Raw genomic sequence first — 24303 nt, 5'->3', positions numbered from 1 at the left:
CCCAGATGAAGAAGGCACAAAGAGCCCCCAACAAAATCAACCCAAGGACTTCCTCACCAAGACACAGCAATTATAAGGACAAAAAGTAGTGGGCACATGGATGGCTCAGTAGGTTAAGAATTTGACTCTTAATTTCAGCTCAGGTCATGATCTCATGGTTCATGAGATTGAGCCCCGTGTCAGCTGTGAGTTGACACTACAAAACCCACTTGAGATTCTCTCTCTCTCCCTCTTTCTCTGCCCATCACCCACTTGCACACACAAGCTCTTTCTCTCTCAAAATGAGTAAATAAACGTTAAAAAAAAAAAAAAGAACAAGAAGTAGTGATAACCAGAAAATTTTAAAAGCAGTAAGAGAGAAGAAAACAGTTACATACAAGGGAAACCCATATGGCTAACAGCTGATTTTTCACCAGAAACCTAACAGGCCAGAGGGGAATGATATGACATATTCAAAGTGCTGAAACAAGAAAACCTGCAGCAAAGAATACTCTCTCTAACAAGTCTAGGATTCAGAATAGAACAGATTGTTTCTCAAACAAAAGTTAAAGGAATACATGACCATTAAACCACCCCCAAGAAATGTTAAAAGGGACTTTGAGTAGAAAGGAAAGGTCATAAGCAGACCATAGACAAAGTAAGAAAAGTAAAAAGCACAAAAGCAGTAAAATTAAGTACGGCAAAACCTTGGATTGCATGTAACTTGTTCTGTGAGTGTTCCACAAGACAAGCAAACATTTCTAATAAATTTTAACTTGATAAACAAGTGATGTCTTGCAAGAGTAGTATGTGTATGAGTAGTATGTAACGCCAAATGTCACATGATAACAACTGAGCCAATGGCTCTTGAAATTTGCTTTGATATACGAGTGCTTTGGATTACAAGCATGTTTCCAGAATGAATTAGGCTCGCATACCAAGGTTTTACTGTATATCTATAAAAATCAGTCAAAGGGGGGGGCGCCCAGGTGACTCAGTCGGTTAAGTGTATATACCCACACACAAATACACACAATGGAACATTATTTAGCCATTAAAAAAGTATGAAATCTTGCCATTTGCAACAACATGGATGGACTTTGAAGGCATTGTAAGTGAAATAAGTTAAAGAAAGACAAACACTGTATAATCTCACTTAAGTGTCTTATATGTAGAATCTAAAACACCTAATCTCGGGGCACCTGGGTGGCTCAGTTGGTTGAGTGGCTGACTTCAGCTCAGGTCATGATCTCACAGCTTGAAGGCTCGTGAGTTCAAGCCCTACATCGGGTTCTGTGCTGACAGCTCAGAGCCTGGAACCTGCTTCCGATTCTGTGTCTCCCTCTCTCTCTGCCTATCTCCTGCTCACCCTCTATGTGTCTCTCCCTCTCAAAAATAAACACTAAAAAAATTTTTAAGTAAATAAATAAAAATAAAAAACCTAAACTCATATAAACAAGAGTGGTGGTCACCAGGGACTGGAGAGTAGGGGAAATGGGGAGATATTCATTACAGAGTACACACTTCCAAATATAAGATGAGTAACTTCTGGGGATCTAATGTACAGCATGGTGATTACAGTTAATAATATTACATTATATACTTGAAAGCTGCTAAGAGCATAGATCTTAAATGTTCTCACCACAAAAAAGAAATGGTAATTATGGAATGTGATGGAAATGTTAGTAAACACTATGGTGGTAATCATTTTCCAATTTGTAACTACATCAAATTGACACATTGTACACCTTAATTTACACAATGTTACATGTCAATTATATGTAAAGTTTGGGTAGGGGAGGGGAAGAGGACAATTACGAGAGGAACAATTAAAAAAAATTTTTTTTAACATTTATTCATTTTTGAGAGTGAGACAGACAAAGCATGAGCGGGGGAGGGGCAGAGAGAGGGAAACACAGAATCTGAAGCAGGCTCCAGGCTCCGAGCTGTCAGCACAGAGCCCAGCACAGGGCTTGAAATCACAGATGTTGAGATCATGACCTGAGCTGAAGTCAGACGCTTAACCGACTGAGCCACCCAGGCGCCCCTAGAGGAACAATTTTATAAATAGATAATGGTGATAGTTGCACATTTTGTGAATGTACTTAATGCCATTAAACTGTATACTTAATGGTTACAGTGACAAAACTTTTTGTTGTATCTATTTTCCCACAATAAAAATAAGTAAACACTGGTGCCTACTGGCTCAATCAGTAGAGCATGCAACTCTCGATCTCAGGGCCATGAGTTCAAGCCCCACTTTGGGCACAGAGCTCACTTTAGTAATAATAATAATAATAATAATAATAATATAATAAGCAACATTAAAAATACTTAGGAATAATTTCTTTTTTTAGTACAAGATTTGTATACTGAAAACTATAAAACATCACAGAAAGAAATTAAAGAATACCTAAATAAATGGAAAAACATCCCATGTTCATGGATTGGAAGACTTAATATTAGATGTCAATAATCCCCAAATTAATCTATAGATTCAGTGTAATCCCTATCAAAATCTAAGCTGCCTTCTTTGCAGGAAGTGTCAACTTTGTTCTAAAATTCATATGGAAATGTAAGGGACCCAGAATAGTCAAAACAATCTTGAAAAAGAGGAACAAATCAGGGCTCACACTCTGGATTTCACAACTTACTACAAAGCAACAGTAATCAAGATTTTTGTGGTACTTGCATAAAAGGATAGACATAGACCAGGGGCATCTGAGTGGCTCAGTCGGTTAAGCATCTAACTTCAGCTCAGGTCATGATCTCATGGTTCATGAGTTCAAGCCCCACGTCAGGCTCTGTGCTGACAGCTCAGAGCCTGGAGCATGCTTCAGATTCTGTGTCTCTCTCTCTCTGCACCCCCCCCCACCCCCCCACCCCCCCCCCCGCTCATGCTCTGTCTGTCTCAAAAATAAGCAAACATTAAAAAAATTAAAAAAAAAAAAAAAAAAAGAATAGACATAGATCAATAAAATATTATTGAAAAGTCCAGAAATAGACCCTCGGATTTATGGCCAAATAATTTTTGACAAGGGTGCCAAGACCATTCAACAGAAAAAGAATAGTCTCTTCAAGAAAGTGCTCAAAGTGGCTCAGTCGGTTGGGCAACTGATTCTTGATCTTGGCTCAGGTCATTATCTCACGGTTCATGAATTTGAGCCCCATATCAGGCTCTGTGCTGACAGTGTGGAACCTGCTTGGAATTCTCTCCCCTGTTCTCTCTACCCCTACCCCACCCTCTCTCTCTCTCTCAAAATAAATAAACAAAATAAAATTTGAAAAAAGGATGTGCTCAAACAACTAGGATACTCACATGCAAAAGAATAAATGTGGACCTCTGCCTCATACCATAAACAAAAAGCAACTCAAAATGGATCAGGGTAAGGTCTAAACATATAAAACATCTAGAAGAAAACAGGTGTGAATCAATAATTAATTATGATAGCTCCTAATGGAGCATCATATACTTTATGCTGTTCACCCTATCAGGATCCTCAGATATATGTAATCTCACTTTTAAAACTACATGGATGGAACTAGAGGGTATTGTGCTAAATGAAATTAGCCAAAAAAAGACAAATATCATATGCCTTCACTCATATGAGGAATTAAAGATACAAAACAGATGAACATGCAGAAGGGAAGCAAAAAGAATATAAAAACAGGGAGGGGGACAAAACATAAGGGACTCTTAAATATAGAGAGTAAACAAAGGGTTTCAGGAGGGGTTGTAGGGGAGGGGGGGAATGGGCTAAATGCATAAGGGGCATTAAGGAATCTACTCCTGAAATCATTGTTGCACTATATGCTAACTAACTTGGGTGTAAATTCAAAAAAAAAATTTAAGTAATTAATTAAAAATAAATAAATAATAAGTAAATCAATAAAAGTGATGCAGCCCACTCACCCTTTCTCCCCTTATCTGTTTCCCACCCACCATACATCAGCCCCACCCCTATCTTAAAACTATGGCTTAAATGAGTACAAAATAGCTTCAGATACTTACTTCTCAATTTAAAGTTGTACCTATAAACATTCCTATATTATTTCTCCATTTTCTACTGTTTCTTTTTCAGGTCATCAAAGTTGGACATGAAATAAAGAGTGATAAGGTACAAATAATACATTAATCATTCACTTTTAATATTAAAATGCTATTTCAAACACACACATAGCAAGGCCTTCCTACTGGAATCAGGAAGTGTCAGAGAGGATGAATGTATTTAAACTGCAGGGTTGACTATTTTGAGATAAAATCAAGTAACAGTCAACAAACAGCCTTACATATTCTGAAACTGTAAGTGGGATGTTCTAAAGCTGCCACAGGAGGGGTTAAGTGGTGAAGTTTCTGTGATGAGTTCAAAACTGTCTGCAAGTTTGAATGAATCAGCATTTTTCTTGGGAAAGGGTCCACTGCTCTCCTCAGACAGACAGAACATTACAGACGCCCAATAATACCTGTTGAAAGAATAAATGAAGGGGGATCCACAGCAAGTGAGAGTCAGTAAACTCCCCCAAAACTGCTTCCTTGGCTCCAACTTTCACCACCTTCCAACTCCGGGATCATTCCAGATGGTCTTAAGCTTTCTGTTACAACTCTCTACAATTAAAATATTACACAATATAACCAAGGGTCTTACCAAGATTGGTGAATCCATCCTGAAGAGCCCACAGTCGAGCCCAAGGGGCAGGGACAGGCTCCTCCGGTTCTTGGTCCTCGGGAATCGAACAGAGCTCCTGGGTGGACACCGTGTCTAAGGAGCTCAGAGTCCCCGAGCTGGAATGAGAGGACTGGCTGGATGTGGGTGCTGTGTTGGTGGAAGAGCTGGACGTGCCCTGAGAATGTGAGGAGGAGCCATGTGTCTGCGAGAAGCTGCCTTGGGACTGTGAACAGGCACCACTGCCATGGGGCGGCTGACCCTCCACATCCGTCTCCCGAGACATTACGACCTCAAAAATAAGTGGCCAATAATAAGATAAGTTTCAAGGAACAAGACTTGAAGGTCAAGAGTGAAGGACGGACATATTTACATCAGAAAAAAAAAAAAATCCAGAGCATGCATGTTCTGCAAGAGTTAAAATTCTAACAGTCCATGGGAAGCCTGAGTGGCTTAGTCAGTTGAGCATCCGACCCCTGATTTCGGGTTAGGTCATGATCTCACGGTTTGTGAGATGGAGCCCCACATTGGGCTCTGTGCTGACATGGAAGAGTCTGCTCGGCTGTCTCTCCCCCTCTCTCTCTCTCTCTCCACCCCTCCCCCTCCACACATGAGTGCACACTCTCTTTCTCTCTCTCAAAATCAATCAACTTTAAAAAAACATTAAATATTTCAAAAATATAGATCTAAATAGATCTATAGTTCTTGTGGGCTGAGGTTGCCATCAGATCACTTTCACCAGATGAGTGTTTTGTAGGGCAGCCACAAACCACAGGGAAAAGAAAGAAAAAAAATATTTGAAGGTTATAAATAAGCTAAAAGCAATTAACTAAGTTGGGGGTGGGAGGGAAGACTGATAACAGCTTACATTCATCTAATTTTTTAATTTTTTTTTTTTTTTAATTAGGAATGAAACCTAAAAGGTATTCACTAATACAATCAACACTACACTTAAATTTCATGTTTTGGAACAAGAAAGAAAGGGAATGTTGGTGAGGATTGGAGTAGAAGATGATTAAAGAGAAACTATATACTAACTCACTGCACCACTCAAGAGGTGACCATTTATGTAAAATGTCACTAATGCCCCTCCTCCCCCAAACCTGCCCCAAGACTGTGCAGACCACATCCTGTTTGTTCATCTAGATTCCTTGACTCCTAACTAAGGGCCAGGCTACTTAATGAGACAGAACACAAAGAAGACTGCTCTAAACAACTCCACCTAGCACTTTGTGATGCTAAGTTACTATGCTCATCTTTTCAGCATCCTAAATGGCCTTCCAGCCCAACAAAATTCTGCAGAAACCATAAGAGGTTCCCACCCTTGTTTAGAATTAACTTGATGGACAGCTTAATAACAGAAATTATAACAAAGTCAATCCTTCACTTTAAATCCCTAATGTGATTTTTATAAAGAGGGGAGAGGGGCATTCTCTCTTCTCCCCAGATATCCATACTCAGGTATTCCTCCAGGAGAACATAGTAAACATTACTCACACTGACATTTATATAGCTTTCCAAATACAAAGATCCTGATGACTTCTTCTTAAGCCACACCCGTAAGGTGATGCCAGAGCTGAGTACGCCAGCTCTAATACTACCTCGGTCAAGGTTGCAACCTCTTTCAGCTTTTTGAGCGAGACTTCTCCACCCTGAAAACTGGGAAAAGACTGAGTCAAGTAGTGGCTGCTATCCTTGCTTATTGGTAAGGGTCCACCGAACGGAAAACACATTACTCTCAGCCATGAGGAGGAAGTATATGGAAAGGTTAGAGGCAAACAAATCTGGAGTAGATAGATCTTGAGGATTAAATGAGATGACACATGAACGTTCCTCCCCCAGCAATGCTTGATAATTGGGAGAACAGAATTCCAGTCCCAAAGAATCAGACAACCGGAAAAGGGTTTACAAGTGTAACACATTTTTTTTTTTCCAAATAGAGAAACTGAATCCCATGGTGGACTGGTGCCCTCCTACCCTCTCCTCGCCAAGCCATCCCACACACTTACTTATGGACACTCGCAGGGCATCCTCTTACACAGGTCAGTGTGTTTCCAGTTCCTGCAGCGCCTAGCAGCTAAGAGTGAGTTCTCAATAGGTTTTTTTTCGAAATTGAATCTAAAATATGGTAATAATTACTAACATTTATATAATCTTTACAAAGCAACTTCCCTCTGATTTTGAAGAACACAACTTTGTTCTTTCTTACCATGCACGTCTGGGCCAGTTTCAGCTTGTAAGCAACAGGGGAAGTGAACTTCACCTCGAAGTTCATCTACGAAGGAAGACAGTCGCCCACGCGTTCCTCTCCTCCCCCAAACCAAGCTCAAAAACCAAAGTGAAAATTCGGGAGATTCAGCTCGCATCAAGACCCCAAGAACGGGAATCGAACCCCCCCAAACACCCAAGAGAAAGTTCCCCGCTACGACTCACCGCGTGAGCCCACCTGCAGCCACACGACTCACAGCAGCCGCAGCCAGCACTGTGGCGCTAAACAAGCACATACGAACTCCACCCTCAGCCAATCAAAACAGCCCTCCGCCGCCGCCAGACCAATGAAGAGCAGCCGATGTGGTCGTCTACGCGTAGCCTCAATGCTTTCTGGGAGTTGTAGTTTAATATGAGGAGCGGGATTCCCAGAATCCAGGTTCCCCCGGGTTATCCCGCCCCCTTAGCTGCCCAGCCAATCAGCAGCAGTAGTCTGGTTGGGCCCTCGCTCACGGTTTCCCTCCACAGGTGACCGTGGCGAGACAGGCCGCGGCCAGATGTGGGGCGGAAGGACCGGCGCCTTGCTGCGGGCGTGGGGGCTGTGGCCCGCAGGGGTCCGCGGGCGGAGACCTCTAGGCTGCAATGCTGCGTCTCTGGCCGGAAACAATTCCCCCCAGTGTTGGAACTGCGGCGGCCCAGGGGTCCCCAAGCGGGGAGACGGGTTCTTCTGCCCACAGTGCCGCGCGCTGCAGCCACCTGACCTCACTCGAGATTACTTCAGCCTCATGGACTGGTACGAAAGGCGGTTTCAGGAAATGCGCCGGGCGAGAGACACATCCGGGACTGGCGAACTAGCGTGGAGGGCCGATCATGCTTGGGAAGGAGAAGGCGGGACCTGTTAGGTCGATGGGCGGAGCCCTGGAAAACTGGGGGCGGGGACTGGGAGGGTGGGATTGCGGCCGGTGAGAGAGGAAATTGAGGGGTGGGCCTAAGGATAGGCTTTTGATCGATAGAGACCAGAATGGAGGGAGGACTGAAAGGGCGGGGATGGAGTTCTGGGGGAACTGAAGGAGGCTTCAGTGGAGGGAGGGTTGGGACCTGAGAAGAGAAGCTGAGGGGCGGGGCCTGAGGGAAATGAACTGGAGTGCCAGGGAAAGCAGACTGGAAGGACAGGGTCAAAATGGTTAAAGTTGGAGTGAGGATTTTCAGAAAGGGGTACTGAGGTGTTATGCAAAATAAGGGAGTAAATGAGCTTCCAGGTTTGTGAACACATGGAGATGTTGGGAGAATAGTGCGCCTAGAGGGCTTGGGAGCTCCCCGGAACTTTCCACCTACGCATCTCTTCCATCTGACTGCTCCCGAGTTACATCCCTTTATAATAAATGGGTAATCTAGTAAGAAAAACAAACAAAATAGGGTGTAAAAGCACCGAAAAACTGAACGTTGTGGTCTGAGTCTGAGAGAGAAGGGAGATTTGGAAGGAGAGAGACTGAGAAATGACTTTTTCCTGTTTTCCTCCAATGGTCGAGGAGCTTGGAGAGAGGTGAAGTTTGGACCGAGCCAAACTATTATGACAGGGCAGACTCCACGAATAGAAAGTGAAAGGGACTGGGTTAAAATAAAGTGGGAGACCAAGATGAAGGGACCTGGCCTCTCAAAAGATCGGGTGGGATTCGAAATGGTCCCCTTAACTCTGGGATCTGCCCCTGCCAGTCACTGCATACTTATGATGGGCTGCAGTAACACTATCCTTTAAGTTCTTGGAACACGCCCATCTCGTTCTCACCTCAGGGCCTTTGCATGTTCCCTCTGCCTCTGCATGACTTTTTCCTCTCATCTTTGATTATTTTTTTTTAAGTGTATTTATTTATGTGGTGGGGTTGGGCTGGGCAGAGAGAGAGGATCCCAGGCAGCTTCCAGAACACAGGGCTCAAACTCATGAAGCCTGAGATAATGACCAAGAGTGTGTCGCCTAACTGTGCCAACCAGGCACCCCTGATTATTTTTCATCATTATTCAGGTCTCAGCTCAAATGTCATCTCTTTGTCCACCACATCTACCCCTTTCTCTGACCTTTTTCTCTTTTTTTTTTTTTTTTAATTTTTTTAACGTTTATTTATTTTTGAGACAGAGAGAGGCAGAGCATGAACGGGGGAGGGTCAGAGAGAGAGGGAGACACAGAATCGGAAGCAGGCTCCAGGCTCTGAGCTGTCAGCACAGAGCCCGACGTGGGGCTCGAACTCACGGACGGCAAGATCATGACCTGAGCCGAAGTCGGCCGCTTAACCAACCGAGCCACCCAGGCACCCCTTTTCTTTCCTTTTTTTTTTTTTTTTTTTAATTTTTTCGACCCTTTTCTCTTTCACAGCACCTACCACTTTTTAAGGTTATCTCTCTCTCTCTACATGTTTATTGCATCTTCCCCCATGAGAACAGGAACCAGGCCCACAGTATAAAAATACAAAAATGTTTGAGGCATGAATTTTATCTCCCAATTTCCTTACAGCAACCGTGCCTTCGCAGTGGACACAGCGAAGCTCCAGAATAGGTACCAGCAGCTACAGCGTCTTGTCCACCCTGATTTCTTCAGCCAGAGGTCTCAGGTAGCCTGTTAGCCACCCCTAATCATACCCAAACACTAGTGCGTGGTGGGGTGGGTAGCCGTGGCTTTGCAGTGATGTGATTATCAGAGACAGAGCTAAACAGCCAGCTCCACCCAGGGACAGCTTGACCCCAGACTGCCAGGCCCTGGATCTACCCTGCACTCACAGCTTTTACCTGACTTCCCAGAAGAGTTAGAACCCATCTGTTGAAAATAAAGACAGCTCATCCCACACCAGTTCTACTTTGATGACTTCCTTAGGTGCCGGCCCATCAGCATTTTATGAAACAGTTTGTGAATGTAATGTGGCTATACCGATGGTAATAAGATTATCTTCATCTCCACTAACAGACTGAAAAAGACTTCTCAGAGAAGCATGCGACCCTGGTGAATGATGCCTATAAGACCCTCCTGGCCCCGCTGAGCAGGGGACTATACCTTGTAAGGTGATTTCCCAACCCTTCTATGCCTGCCTACATGGTATCCATTGTGCTGTGGGACAGCTGCTCCCCTGTATTCAGCAGAAGGGTGCTTGAGACCTGAGTTAGTCTAGGGATCCAAAAATAATTAGCCTCAAAGATACTGAATGGAGATAGTTTTCTCTGAATACTTGTAAATCTGCTTGCCTGATTGCATTTTTTTTTTTTTTTACCATTTTCTCTAAATTTCAAGGGTTGGATGGTGATGGCATTTAGGGAAGAGTAATTTGGGTTTTTGTTTGTTTGGTTTTTTGGTGGGGAGGAGCAGAGGGAAGAGTTTAGCACCTTAGAATTTTAGGATTTAGTAGAATCTTTACAAATATCTAGTTCAGTCTCCCGAGTGGAGGAATGACTCCTCCAGGGTTACACAGTCCCAGGGAGCAGAGAGGAATCCTGTCCCAGCTCTCTTATGTCAGTGTGACTTTCTCATACCCTACCTTCACACTCTCACTATTAAGACAGTTCCGTGTTTTGTTTTGTTTTGTTTTTATGCATGGTATTCTGTTCTGAAGGGTGAGTAGGATTTATGACTCTGGCCACAGTTTCTTCAACTAACCTTACTTTCTCTGCTTCATGTCCCAATAGCTAAAGCTCCATGGAGTAGAGATTGCCGAAGGGACAGATTATGCAGTGGACCAACAATTCCTCATGGAAATAATGGAAATCAATGAAAAACTTGCAGAAGCTCAAAGTGAAGCTGCTATGAAAGAGATTGAATCTATTGTCAGAGGTAAAAGATAAAATACCACTGAATGCATTTTATTGCTGTTGTGAGTACATGCCCAAGGTTAAGTGGAGAACGAATATGAAAACTACATATTGGTCATCATAATGATTCAGGGAGTATGTTTTTTCTTGATTATACTGAAAGCAATTTTGTCTGAAGTTTAGACTTGCAACATCCGTAGCTTGCCGGAAGGCAGCCCTAAACCAAGAATGTAATAGTATTTTGCAGATTGCAATCCTCCTTCCTACCCATGACATCATTTAAAAAAAATGTTTTTATTTACTCTTGAAGGAGAGAGATAGAACATGAGTGGGGGTGGGGCAGAGAGAGAGGGAGACACAGAATCCCAAGCAGACTCCAGGCTCTGAGCTGACAGCACAGATCCCGATGCCGGGCTCAAACTCACAATCTGTGAGATCATGACCTGAGTGAAGTTGGTTGCCCAGCCGACTGAGCCACCCTGGCGCCCCCGCATGACATCATTTAGATGTTATTATTGTCTCTGACAAAGATAAATAGGGCTTTCTGTGCACTGACAGTGTGGAACCTGCTTGGGATTCTCTCTCTCTCCCTCTCTCTCTACTCCTTCCCCTGGTAAAATAAATGAATAAAAACTTAAAAAAAAAAAAAAAAAAAAAAAAGCCTGGGTGGCTCAGTTGGTTGAACATCCAACTTGGTCTCAGGTCATAATCTCATGGTTCATGGGTTCGAGCCCTGCATCAGGCTCTACACTGACACCTCAAAGCCTGGAGCCTGCTTCAGATTCTGTGTCTCCCTCTCTCTCTGCCCCTTCCCCCCTTGTGCTCACTTGCTCTCTCTCTCGTTGTCTCAAAAATAAGGAAATAAACATTAAAAAAAAAAAAAAAAAGAATAAATAGGCCTTAAAAGTTCATGGAAATGCCCAAGGTCACCTTGCAGAGCAAAGACTGAAAAACTGACTTCTGATCTCATTGCTTCGCTTTCCATCTTATTGCATAGTGTATCAGTCAGGGGTCTCCAGAGAAACAGAACCAATAGTATATATGTATACATGGAGAGAGAGAGAGAGAGGGAGAGAAAGAGAGAAACCTATTTTAAGGAATTGGCTTACATAATTGTGAGAGCTAGCAAGTCTAAAATATGGAGGGCAGACCAGCAGGCTGGGAAACTCAGGCAGGACTTCTATGCCCACATTATCAAAGCTAATCTTTACTTAAAGTCAACTGGCTGTAAATGTTAATCACATCTACAAAATACCTTCACGGCAACATCCAGACTAGCATTTGACAAGACAACTGGACCATAGCCCAACCAAGTTGACACATAAAATTAACCATGCCATGCACAAAAGTTTCCAAATTCTCCCGATTGTATGCACGTATGTACTTTCACAAACGTTTGTGGCATGCCTACTATGTATCAAGCATTGTGCACGACACAGTGAATAAGAAACACACCGCCGGCCCGTGTCTTCATGGAGTTTATATATTTCAACTCATTGTGTCCAAAATGGAGTTCATGAGCCTCTCCCCTCCCTCCTGAAAAAAAACTACTCCTCTGCTGATGTTCCCTAAGTAAATGACACCATCCAGTTGCAAAGTCCAAAACACTGAGGAGGCATTCTTAACAACTTATCCTCCCTTACCCCCGTAGACAGTCATCACCAAATCTCGAAATGCCAACCTTCTAAATGTGACCCAAATCTGTGTTTTCACTGCCAGCACCCTGTTCCAAGCTACCATTCATTCTCACTGGGACAACTGCAGTAGCTCTAGACTGGTCTAGCTGTACCCTCAATCAAATATATTCCTACATTGTGATTTGTGTGATCTTTTGAAACCCAAGTCTAATCACATTACCCTTGGTCTTACTTTAAAATTTAACTGGCTTCCCAGTTAAAGATCAAAGTCTTATGGGCTTCCAGGGGCTTCTTCCTCCCAATTGCCTCTCCACCTTAGGCACACAGGCTATTTCTAGTTCTCCATCTGTATCAAGCACCTTTCTACCCTAGGGCCTTTGCACAGGCTGTTCTTTTGCTTGAAACCCTCTTCTACTTCTCGTTAACTCTTCTTGCTCCAGATCTGGGGGCAATCATCCCTTCCTCAGAGAATCCTCAGCGAACCTCTTTATCTATACCTTTTGACAGTGGACACTCCCCCCTTGTAGGACCAATCACAGTTGTAACCTTACTGTTGTACATGAGATTATTTGACCAATTTCAACCTCCCTCCCTCCTTGGACTGGAAGTTCTGCAGAGGCAGAAATTGTATCTGCTTTTTGGTCCCCTCATATCCTCAGCCCATGGAATATTATTCCACAGGGTATATTGGCATATAACAGGGGCTCAGTAAATATTGAGTGAATCATGATCAAAGAATTACTTGTTTAAAAGCAGTAAAATGACAATTGGTGAGGGGAGGTCTATCAGCCAGGAGTGTATCAACAGCCTTACACCTGGGTGGTGTTGGGAGAAGAATTCAGTGCTTGCAATTAGAAGCCCCATCTGCACAGCTTTGGAAGGCAGAGGACTATGATGCTGTACTGTAAGGGAGTCTTGGGTGCACTGTCAACACTGCCACTGAATTTATGTGTGACCTTGAGCAAGTGACTTCACCCTCTGAGCCTCAGTTTCCTTATCTGTAAAATGGAGATAACATCAGTACTGGTTGTTACAAGGATTAAAGTAAATGAAATAAAACATGTAAAACGCTTAACACAGTGTCTGGCCTGTAGCAGGTGCTCAGTCATTGGTGGAGGTTATTCTAGCCCTAGAGTAAATGTCTGGTTTTGAGCAGGTCACTGACCTTCGTTTAGATTAACTCCTAAGTTTCTTTCCCTATAGGCACCTGCTAAGACCCAAGGTTAGTGAGTGCGTATTCGAGGGCATAGGGCTAGTTAGATCTGGGACAGAACTTCAGAGCCTCTAGACTCCTAAGCCAGTGTTCTTTTGCCAACACCACATTGCCAGTTTCCCGCCACTGTATGAGAATCTGGATACTTGGGGTCTGTTCCCAGCTCCTCCACTCAACCGACCATGTGACCATAGGGCCATCTCCCAATACCTGTAACTGCCTGCAATGCGGATATAACATGTTTGAAAATGCTTTGAAAGCAGGCACCATATAAATGATTGATACTATTTATATCTGGAAAACACACATAAAATTCTTCATTTTCTAATGAAGACCCAGCAGAAACATCAGGTGGCCGCTTCTCTACCTCCTTTGGCATCTTCTCTCTTATGGTACAACATAATCTAAATGTTTCATTTTCCTGGGCGGCTGTAGAAGTCGCAAGAGATTGCTTGAAACACTGTAATGCCCTGCCCTAGGCAATCCTAGCTTGCTAATTTTCTCCTGCTTGAAATCTGGAAGATTCATACTACTTGATGGAGATAATCAAAGCATTTCCTTGTCCTGTTTATTTTATTTATTTATTTTTATGACTCTATAGCCATTTTACATGACTTAGTGATTGCCCTTCAGACCTTTTTTTTTTTTTTTTTTATGTTTATTTATTTTTGAGAGAGAGAGAGAGAGGGACAGAGAAAGAGAGACAGAGGATCCCAAGAGGGCTCCATGCTGACAGCAAGGACCCTGATGTGGGGCTCGAACTCACAAACCGTGAGATCATGACCTGAGCTAGAATCTGCTGTTTAACCAACTGAGCCACCCGGACGCCCCACCCCTCAGACCTTTTGTAAGTAGAAAAACATAATGTAACTAGGGTCAGCTGCACCAAACAGGAGCTGTCTTCATGGGACATGTGGAGACAGAGTTTATGAGGCCTTACCCTGGAATCTAAGCTCCCTGTTGTGTTGTGTTGTGTTGTGTTGTGCTGTAACCAGCTACAAAGTGTTACCCTGACATCATTAGTCTATTTGAATAGAAAAATTAAGATACTGATTTTCTCTTTCAGCTAAACAGAAGGAATTGAGTGACAATGTGAGCAAAGCTTTTGAACAAGGTACTTTCTTCATTTCTTGACTTTCTTAAATATGAAAATAGATTGTAAGCACTGAGGTATAACCATTCAATAAGTAGCTATTATATATCCATCCTAGGATAGGTACATGAGGAGCTATAAAATATAGGCAAGCCTACATTTCTCCCTTCAAGGATTCACAGCCTTGCTAGAGAACCAAGTGGTATGCCAAAAAACAGTGATATGCCAGAGAAAGATTAGATGAAAGTGCTTCTATTCCCCTTTAGCAAGTAGGAGAAGTGAAGGTGAGGGTTGTAGGCTGAAGCCAACAGAGACAGATCCTGAGGGCAAGGCTACACAATCAACATTTGGCAAAGCCTGCACACCCCTTTCTTCTGCAAAGCCCAGGAGGAGAAGCCCGTGGCAGAGCTGTGCCCAAATTACAAATATGGGCTATTCATCCTGGTCCCCATTGCTCCTGGTTCCCAGGTTGAAGAGATTGGGTCTTTTTCTAGCTATTTTGAAGCAAGAACAGTCTTTTTCTCCATCCCAGACTTATGCCACCCCTTAAATAACAAAATAATGGCCTTTTACCCTTTACCTGAGAGATCATTTGATTGTGGGAAGCAAAAGGCCACTCAAGCTAGCCCAGATCAAAAGGAGATTATTATAATGAATTGGGACTATCTCCCAGAATCCAAAGAGAAAGTCCCTGTGATGATTATAGTACATAGTGTGATAAGAGCTCTTCTGGGGCAAAGCCTGGGGACCAGAAAACAGTCTGGAACCAAAGCTGTGGTCACGGACTCGGTGCCTCTGGCAATTCCTTTCCATCCTCTCCTCACTGTAAACCAGCTCCATCACCTTCCTCATTAGCGTGCAGTGCTCCAAAATGCCCTCCCCCCATGGGATGACACTTTAGTCCTCCTTGGTCTATTACCTTATAAGAACAAAGACTTTGACCATCTGATTAGAGTCCCCTAGACCCATCTCCGGATTCCTGAGAGAGGGGATTTGATGGAGCCAGATGCCCATTGCAGTCCAGCTAGTGCTGAGGGCATAGGCTTATACAGTGTGCCGCCCAGTTTGCAGGGACTGTAGGAGCCCATTCTGAGCCATAGGCAGAGGGAAGGTCTCTAAAAAGATGTGAGAGAAAGCTAGATTAACAGCAGAAGAGTCTGGAACCTAGCCTGATACATCTGCCTGAAATCCATGAACCCAGCCCACTGGCTAAGATGTTCACGTATTCCACCATCTCCTAGCACATGTTGGCAGATTTTTATGTTTTTGATTATGAAATATAATTTTTAAGAAGACTACACAATACATAAGTACAATTTAAGGAATAAAAACAAAAACACCCATGTCCCTACCGCTCAGCTTAAGAAATAGAACATGCACAGAAGATATACAAATGGCCAATAAGCACATGGGAAGATGTGCAGCATCACTAATGATTAGGCAAATGGAAATCAAAACCACAGTGAGATACTACCTCATACTCATTAGGATGGCTATTAGAAAACCCAGAAAATGACAAGTATTGGTGAGGGTCTAGAGACATTGAAACCCTTGTGCACTAGTGAAGGGGATGTAATACAGTGCAGCCACCGTGGAAAACAGTACGGTATTTCCTCAAAAAGTTAAAAATAGAATTACCATACAATCCAGTAATTCCACTTCTTTTTTTTTCTTTTTTTAAGTTTATTTATTTGTTGGAGTGGGAGGAGAGAGAGGGAGAGAGAGAAATCCAAAGAAGGCTCTGCGCAGAGCCCGATGTGGGGGTCAGACTCACCAACTGTGAGATCACGACCTGAGCCGAAATCAAGAGTCAGAGGCTTAACTGACTGAGCCACCCAGGCACCCCCAGCAATTCCAACTTCTGAGTTTACCCCTGAAGAATTGACTCAAAGAGATACTTGCATACTGTCAAAGATAAAGCCATATACTAGTTAAAGTTGTAAGGATAGGTTTTAATCAGTAATAACTATCGCCATAGGGAAAAGAGTGCGGTGTGAACCGAACTCCAATTTGTACAGAGATGACTGAGCATTTTAAATTAAAGGGAGAAGGAGGGAGTAGGGAGGGGGGTGAGTGTTGTCTCAGTAGAGTCTGGGAAATGAAAATTACAAAAATGGGAAGGTAGTGGGGGTTGGTCCATGTGAAACCGACCTGGGTTGCTAACTGGGGCTTAATTAGAGTGGGGCTCAGACACTAAGAGACAGGCCCTATTTTCTAGTGTTGGCTGCAACAAACAGTATGAAAGAGACAGCAAGAGACATTCTTCTTTCTCGGAACAATGGAAGTCCATTTCTCATTCGATCTCCCTTTGTTTATTAAGGTCTAGCTGAACCATCTGTTGCTACTTGGTAGGAGAAGATATTTACTGGATGACATGAGCAGTCAGGCATTTAATGAGGAGCATCTCTATGGAAACAAAAAGAAAAACAAAGATTAATGGTGGGAGCAGACTATAAAGCCAGTTTCTGAGTCCAGAGGGTGGGCAGTCACTTAAGACTCTGAATTCTTAAGCATCTTTACATGGTGGTATGAGGATGGCAATGACAATCTGATAGATATCTTAGTTTATAGTTTGAATGCCAGTAGTGATGGCCTAGACATCAATGTCACAGTCATGGCTACTTCCCAGAGCAGAGCATGGAAGACACAGGAGTTCTGGTGGATTTTCTGGGTAGCCCAAGTGGCAGCAATGGTTGCCCACACGTGATTTGTAGTGACAGGTTCTTTGATGTTTATATCAAGTTGTCTGGCATCAGCTTACAGGGCTTTTTCAGATCCTGGAGGAAAGGGCAACCACAAGACAAGCTGAGTCCCAATAAGGACCTGGGCAGTCAGGTTTTAGTTCTCAGTGATGCCAAGTCAGGAGAGAAGGAGAAAAATGGGAAACAGAAATTTGGAGAGTTGTAGGCAAATATTGAAGGAAACTAGGAGGATTAAGAATTTGCTAAGGGCTAAAAAAAAAAAAAAAAAAAAAAGAATTTGCTAAGGGCTGACAAAATGTGTAAGATGGCAGGAAGGATCCAGTTCGGTTTTCAGGAAGATAATAACCTCAGAGACAATGAGCAGAAATAGATTCCGGGTGTGACATACTTTTCCACTGTCATGAAATTTCTCTCTACAGTCACCCCCCTTTTTAATCAAATGTTATCAGTGGGGTGCCTGGGTGGCTCAGTCAGTTAAGGCTCCGACTCTTGATTTCAGCTCAGGTCATGATCTCATGGTTTGTGAGTTCAACCCCCGCATTGGGCTCTGTGCTGGCAGCTCGGAGACTGCTTGGGATTCTCTCTCTCCCTCTTTCTCTGCCCCTCCCTCCCCCCAAATAAATTTAAAAACTTAAAAAAAAAGGTTATCAGAGTAAGAATAGTTTTGTTTGCAAAATAATTTTAGTTTCATTAAAGTTGGCCTAATTATTAACATGAGTGAAATGAGAATGGTAATCACCCATACAGATTAAGTTTCCTTTATGGAACCTTTTATAAGGAATCTCAGATTGGACTTTAAAAAGCCTCTTAATGCTAGGAATTCAAGTGAAGAATTCACTGTCAGACATCACCTGCACTACCTATGGACTTGGGTGAATTCCTCTTTTCTCGAGGTTTCCCAAAACATCCTAAATTTCCTGGGCCTATTGGGAAATGACCTACTTTACTCACCTGTAAGGCTGGGAACCCTATAAGCCAGGTGCCAGCCCAGTTTTTTCCTAGAGGGCTTTGTAAGCTTGGCTCCATAAAGTCAACCTTACCTCCTTAAAATTGTCCATTCTGTCTGATTTTATGCATCATTTTCAAATGTGACATTCCTATCAAAGCTTTGGTCATAAAACCAATGTTTTAAATTATGTTCTATTCTATTGACTATTTTCCTGAGCCTAGCAAATAGATATAGTGCCATGAAAATAATAGTGTCTTTCTCTGATGGACTTATTTTGCTATGCATTATATTCTCTAGTTCCATCCATGTTGTTGCATATGGGAAGATTTCATTCTTTTTTTATGGCTGAGAAATATCCCATTGTGTATATGTATATACCACTTATTTACCCATTCATCAGTCGTGGACACTCGGGCTGTTTCCATAATTTGGCTATTGTAGACAATGCTGCTATAAACATCAGGGCGCATGTCTCCCTTCGAATTAGTATTTTTGTATTCTTTGGGTTAATACCTTGTAGTGTGCAATTGCTGGGTCATAAGGTGGTTCTATTTTTAACTTTTTGAGGAATCTCCATCCTGTTTTCCAGAGTGGCTGTACCAGTTTGCATTTAAGAAACAAAACAAATGAGAAGTGCCTGGGTGGCTCAGTCAGTTAAGCATCTGACTTCAGCTCAGGTCATGATCTCATGGTTCATGAGTCTGAACCCTGCATTGGACCCTCTGCTGTAAGAGCAGAGCCCACTTGGGATCCTCTGTCCCAATCTTCCTCTGCCCCTCCACTGCTCCCACATGTGTGTGTGTGGTGGGAGAGGGGGCAGTTATGTGCACTCTCTTAGAAATAAATAAACGTTAAGATTTTTTTTTAATAAATGAAACAAATGATTATATGGGAAAAAAAGAGGAAGACAAACCAAGAAACACACTTCTAACTATAGAGAACAAACTGATGGTTACCAGAGGGAAGGTGGGTGAGGGGATGGGTTAAGTAGGTGACGAGGATTAAGGAGATGAGCATTGGGTGTTGTATTTAAGTGCTGAATCACTAAATTGTATACCTGAGACTAATATGACACGTTATGTTAGCTAACTGGAATTTAAGTAAAAACTTAAATAAATACATAAATATTTTTTAAATGTTTGTTTATTTATTTATTTATTTATTTTTGAGAGAGAGCACACACACAAGCAGGGAAGGAGCAGACAGAAAGGGACACAGAGAATCCCAAGCAGGCTTGCTGCCAGCACAGAGCTCACTGCAGGGTTCTAACCCATGAACCATGAGATCATGACCTGAGCCAATATCAAGAATCTGTGCTCAATCAACTGAGCCCCTAAATATTTTTTTAAAAACAAGACTAAAACTTCCTGGATCATTAAGTCATAAACCCATAGGCTTTTTTTGGTGTTTTTTTTTTAGTATGTATGTATGTATGTATGTATGTATGTATGTATGTATTTTTATTTTAAAGAGAGAGAGCACAAGTGGGGAGAGAGACAGAGAGAGAGAATCTTAAGCAGGCTGCACCATCAGTATGGAGCCCAACACAGAGCTCGATCCCGTGACTCTGGGATCACGACCTGAGCCAAAATCAAGAGTCAGACACTCAACCAACTGAGCCACCCGGGAATGCCCCCACCCCCACCCCAATGGCTTTTTCTTTAGAGTTTTGAAAATCCTAACTTCGTTTATCATTTTAGTCTCAGGGTTATTTAAGCAATGCCATCAGAAGGCTATACCTCAGGAGTACCTGGTACAATCTTTTTTCGAGGGTCTCTGAGACAGGCCCTTTTTGTTAACTACAGTAGTCTGCCATGCCATGTAGCTGGTTGCAAGAGCTTGTAGGAAAGCATCAGCGTAAAGCAACAACTCTCTGTGGATAGCAGAAGACTTAAAGTGACCACAGTTAAAGACCTGATGAAAGATCATTGTAAAAATACTACGGTTGACAGGGAAATGTGGTTGTTTCTGTAAGTCAGCACATTGTGAAATAATAACTAGGCTGATCACAATATGCAAGAACCTATTATAGATAGAGCATTGACAAATTTCTGGGAACTTTATAAGATTTCTGAAATAATAGCATTCTACCCATACAAATATAACCTCCAGAAAGTTAAGTATCTCTTCTTTGACAATGCTTCCCATGTAATATAATTTCATCGAATAAACCTAATTAGTTTAACATCTCTCCTTTTAGAAGGTGAGAGAACAAATCCTTTGAGGTTCTCCAGGGACCCTCAGAAAATTCAAACTTAGTTTTAGGTCAGGAAGACTTTATTTAGAATTTGATTTTGGGAAGTTGTCTGAAGTGTCGAATGCTTTAAATATTTTAGGATCATAGGTCATCGTGAAACAATACTTAGTTATCCACTTAACAATGTGATGATAAAATATTTCAAAGGCAAATACAAGCGGTAACATGAAAAATAAAGATCCTTAGCTCCAAATAGAGAGAAGACTCTTCTCCGAAGCAATGAAGGACATGATAAAGACAACATGAAGCACAGGAAGTTACTTTGATAAGACACACAATGTTTGTTTCCTAGGCAGATTACTCAAAAGGTTAAGAAAAATATTTTGCAGTCTTTTATTAAGAGCAGACCAATGACCCAAGGAAATTTGTCATTTTAACAGAACGAAAACCAAACTCTGGTTTTCTATCAGTGCACTATTGACATTGAAGTTCATTTCAAGGGGCACCTGGCTGGCTCAGTCAGTGGAGTGTGCGACTCTTGATCTTAGGGGTATGAGTTTGAGCCCACATTGGGTGTAGAGATTACTTGAGAAAAATAAAATCTTAAAAAAAAATAAAACTAAAAAACTGAAATTCATTTCAAAAATATGTATAAATCCACTTAATCTTAACCAGCTTTGACCTCACAACATAAAATTCCTTTTCCACAAATGCTCTACAACTTTCAATATCCATTCATATTTTGTTGTATTCCTTCCTTCCTTCACATTCTACTTTAGGACACAATTACTCCTTTATCTTAGCAGAAACATATTCTTCATTCTTCGTGTACTTTTCATATAAAAACACATCCTACGTATCTTCCAATCTTTGTACCCTGAAGTTGTAGTCATATTTTTTTATATATTGATTATAAGTTTTAACCAGTAGTAAGCTTTATTTTACTAGGAAGTAGACAATTGAGAACTATAATATGCCAGTATTCTGTAGTAGTAAGCAAATTTATGACTATACCATCTCATAAACTGTAGAGGTGTATATGCTTCCTGTAATACATTTTTTTTTTTAATATGGCAAGAACATGTTTATTAAGAGACTCAAAATCCTTGGCCTCTCTGGACCATATAAAAATAAATAGCCAATGGACACCTAGGTGGCTCAGTCAGTTAAGCATCCGACTCTTGATTTCCACTCAGGTCGTGGGATTGAGCCCCAAGTTGGGCCCTGCACTGGCAGCATGGAGCCTGCGTGGAATTCTCTCTCTCCCGCTCTCTCTTTCTGCCCCACCCCAGCTCACACACACTCTCTCTCTCTCTCTCTCTCTCTCTCACTCTCTCTCAAAGTAAATAAACATTTAAATATATATGTAAATAAATAAATAGACAAAAATATATAAATTTCGGGGTATCTGGGTGGCTCAGTCAGTTAAGCATCCAACTCTTGGGGCGCCTGGGTGGCGCAGTCAGTTAAGCGTCCGACTTCAGCCAGGTCACGATCTCGCGGTCCGTGAGTTCGAGCCCCGCGTCGGGCTCTGGGCTGATGGCTCGGAGCCTGGAGCCTGTTTCCGATTCTGTGTCTCCCTCGCTCTCTCTGCCCCTCCCCCGTTCATGCTCTGTCTCTCTCTGTCCCAAAAATAAAATAAAAAACGTTGAAAAAAAAAAAAATTTAAAAAAAAATAAAAAAAAAAAAAAGCATCCAACTCTTGATTTCAGCTCAGGTCATGATCTCACGGTTTCGGTTTCATGAGTTCGAGCCTGGCATGGGCTCTGTGCTGACAGCAGGGAGCCTGCTTTAGATTCTGCCCCTCCCCTCTTTCTCTCTAAAATAAATTAACTTAAAAAAAAAAAGTATATAAACTTAAACTTTTGCTTAATAGTAAATGTTTTAGTAGTGCCTGTGTGGCTCATACAGTTAAGCATCATTCTTCAGCTCAGGTCACGATCTCAGCCCCATGCCATCAGGCAGGGTGAGTTCAAGCCCCACACATCAGGCTCTCTGCTGTCAGCGCAGAGTCCACTTGGGATCTTCTGTCCCCCTCTCTCTGCCCTTCCTCCGCTCTCTCTCTCTCTCTCTAAACAATAAATAAACGTTTAAAAAATAGTAAATGTTTTAGCACTTTATCTTATTTAGAAATTATTTAGATATTTCATGAATATCCATTATTTAACTTAGTTTACTTAGCAAGACTAAGATTTCAAGTTGCCAGGAAGATTTTGGACATGATTTTTAGGCAGCATATTATAAAACATATTTTTTGTTGGGATAAATAAAGTTTGTCAGAATGATTTTAATTTGAGTAATATCAGATTTACCATCTCTAGAATCTTAAACATCTAGTTAAGTATAATATTAGGTTATTTGACCAGTAAGTCCAAATAGAATGAAAATGTATGTTTGCATTATATTTAATGTTAGCAACTCTATAAACATGCCTATTTTATTAAACCCAACAATATCAAGTTAGTCTTATTTACCAAAGATTTATACAAATTACGTGGCAATGAAAAATATTTGAGTTGGCTCCTATAATTCTGGAAGTTTTAGAAGACTTCGTTTACATAAGAACTTCTTTCTAAGCCAATTAAGATACAACTCCTTTAAGGGATTTTATAAATTAATTTGGTAATCCCATCTGGAGATAGAGAAATATCATTCATATATATATATATATATATATATATATATATATACACGTATATATATATATATACGCATATATATATACGTGTATATATATATACGCATATATGTATACGTGTATATATATATATATATACGCATATGTATATGCGTATATATATATATATGTATATATATACACATACATAGACACAAATACAGATAGTTCAGTTTTCATTTTTAAATTTTATCTGTAAGTCAGACTGGCTACCTTGGTCAACAGAGTTGGTTTATTCTTGTTTGAAATGAAGCCTCACATTAATGTCTCTGTTTATTTCAGATGATTTTGAAAAAGCCAAGGAAATTTTAACAAAGATGAGATACTTTTCAAATGTAGAAGAAAAGATCAAGTTAAAGAAGATACCTCTCTAATGATTACTAGTTTAAAAGTTTTAAAAATAAAGTTCTTATATATTTCTTCTCTGGCTTCTGCTAATTGAGACTAGAGATGCTTTGACCGCTTATAGCATCTTAGTTAAACCCGTGGCTCAAACATCACGGGATGTCAAAGTTTGTCATGAGAGGAAACTGTGGCGAGAGCTTGGGTGGTCCATTCTTTGTGTGCTATTTAATACAGCATGCTCCCCCTCTAGGCCAGTAAGTGAGGAAGTGGGGATGTGGCCAGCTCGAGGCCCTGGAGAAGGGGTTGGCAAGTTTTTACTACAAAGGGCCAGATAGCAAATACTTCAGGCCCTGTGGCCCATACTGCCTCTGTTGTAACTACTCAACTCTGTCATTGCAGCTTTTGGCCTACAAAACAGGCAGGGGACTAGATTTGGTCCAGGCTTTCCCAACGTCCACCCTAGAACCACATCTTCTTTCTAATTAGTAGTGCCCTTGTTACCACAAACTGCATTCAGTTTGGTAACCATGCAGAGCTGCCTAAGAATCTCTCAGGCCTACATTTCAGAATGTAGACAATATTTATTACCAGTTAGTCTGGTATTTAACACCAACCCCATTTCCAGCTCCACCTTGGTGGGGTTGGAGCAGTTTTAATTTCTTTCTGGACAGTTGACACTCTCTTCTCTATTCCCCCACTCCTCTAATCCACCCAAAGAACAACTCCTGCTTACTCTTTTGGATCCTTGGAAATTCAGATTAAGTTCTTGATTCATTTCTAGAAGGAAAAAAATGTCCCCCCTTTTTTTAAATCTCTGGATTAAGGAAGATTAAAATAGAAAATTCTGCTT

At 41.6% G+C, this 24303-nt stretch overlaps 2 protein-coding genes across 9 annotated transcripts in view; one reads left to right on the top strand and one right to left on the bottom strand.

Moving 5' to 3' along the window:
* Positions 1-7252, bottom strand: part of CHEK2 (checkpoint kinase 2) — a 46580-nt gene extending 39328 nt beyond the window's left edge. Inside the window, exons 1-3 of one of the 5 annotated variants that reach the window (XM_042910657.1) lie at positions 7077-7252; positions 6853-6918; positions 4626-4935 (exon numbers count right to left, since the gene is read on the bottom strand). In XM_042910657.1, the coding sequence (XP_042766591.1) occupies positions 4626-4935; positions 6853-6918 (376 nt within the window). In that variant the 5' untranslated portion in view covers positions 7077-7252. Of the gene's footprint in view, positions 1-3298; positions 3384-3991; positions 4053-4269; positions 4402-4625; positions 4936-6652; positions 6672-6852; positions 6919-7076 lie in introns of those variants that run through there. The other 4 variants (XM_042910658.1, XM_042910660.1, XM_042910663.1 and 1 more) reach the window with 4 other exon arrangements.
* Positions 7253-7334: 82 nt separating this feature from the next.
* On the top strand, positions 7335-23501 carry HSCB (HscB mitochondrial iron-sulfur cluster cochaperone). Of its 4 annotated transcripts, none has more exons than XM_042910664.1 (6): positions 7335-7644; positions 9358-9454; positions 9805-9894; positions 10518-10662; positions 14557-14604; positions 23391-23501. In XM_042910664.1, the coding sequence occupies exons 1-6, from the start codon at positions 7409-7411 to the stop codon at positions 23480-23482; spliced, it is 708 nt and encodes a 235-aa protein (XP_042766598.1). In that variant the 5' UTR covers positions 7335-7408; the 3' UTR covers positions 23483-23501. The 4 variants fall into 4 exon arrangements, with proteins under 4 accessions (XP_042766598.1, XP_042766599.1, XP_042766601.1 ...); XM_042910666.1 differs by lacking the exon at positions 7335-7644 and adding an exon at positions 7654-7753; XM_042910665.1 differs by lacking the exon at positions 9805-9894.
* The last annotated feature ends 802 nt before the right edge of the window (positions 23502-24303 follow it).

The sequence above is a fragment of the Panthera leo genome, chromosome D3 (genome assembly GCF_018350215.1).
Source record: "Panthera leo isolate Ple1 chromosome D3, P.leo_Ple1_pat1.1, whole genome shotgun sequence".
NCBI classification, from domain to species: Eukaryota; Metazoa; Chordata; class Mammalia; order Carnivora; family Felidae; genus Panthera; species Panthera leo.
This window is presented reverse-complemented; position numbering and strand designations above follow the sequence as displayed.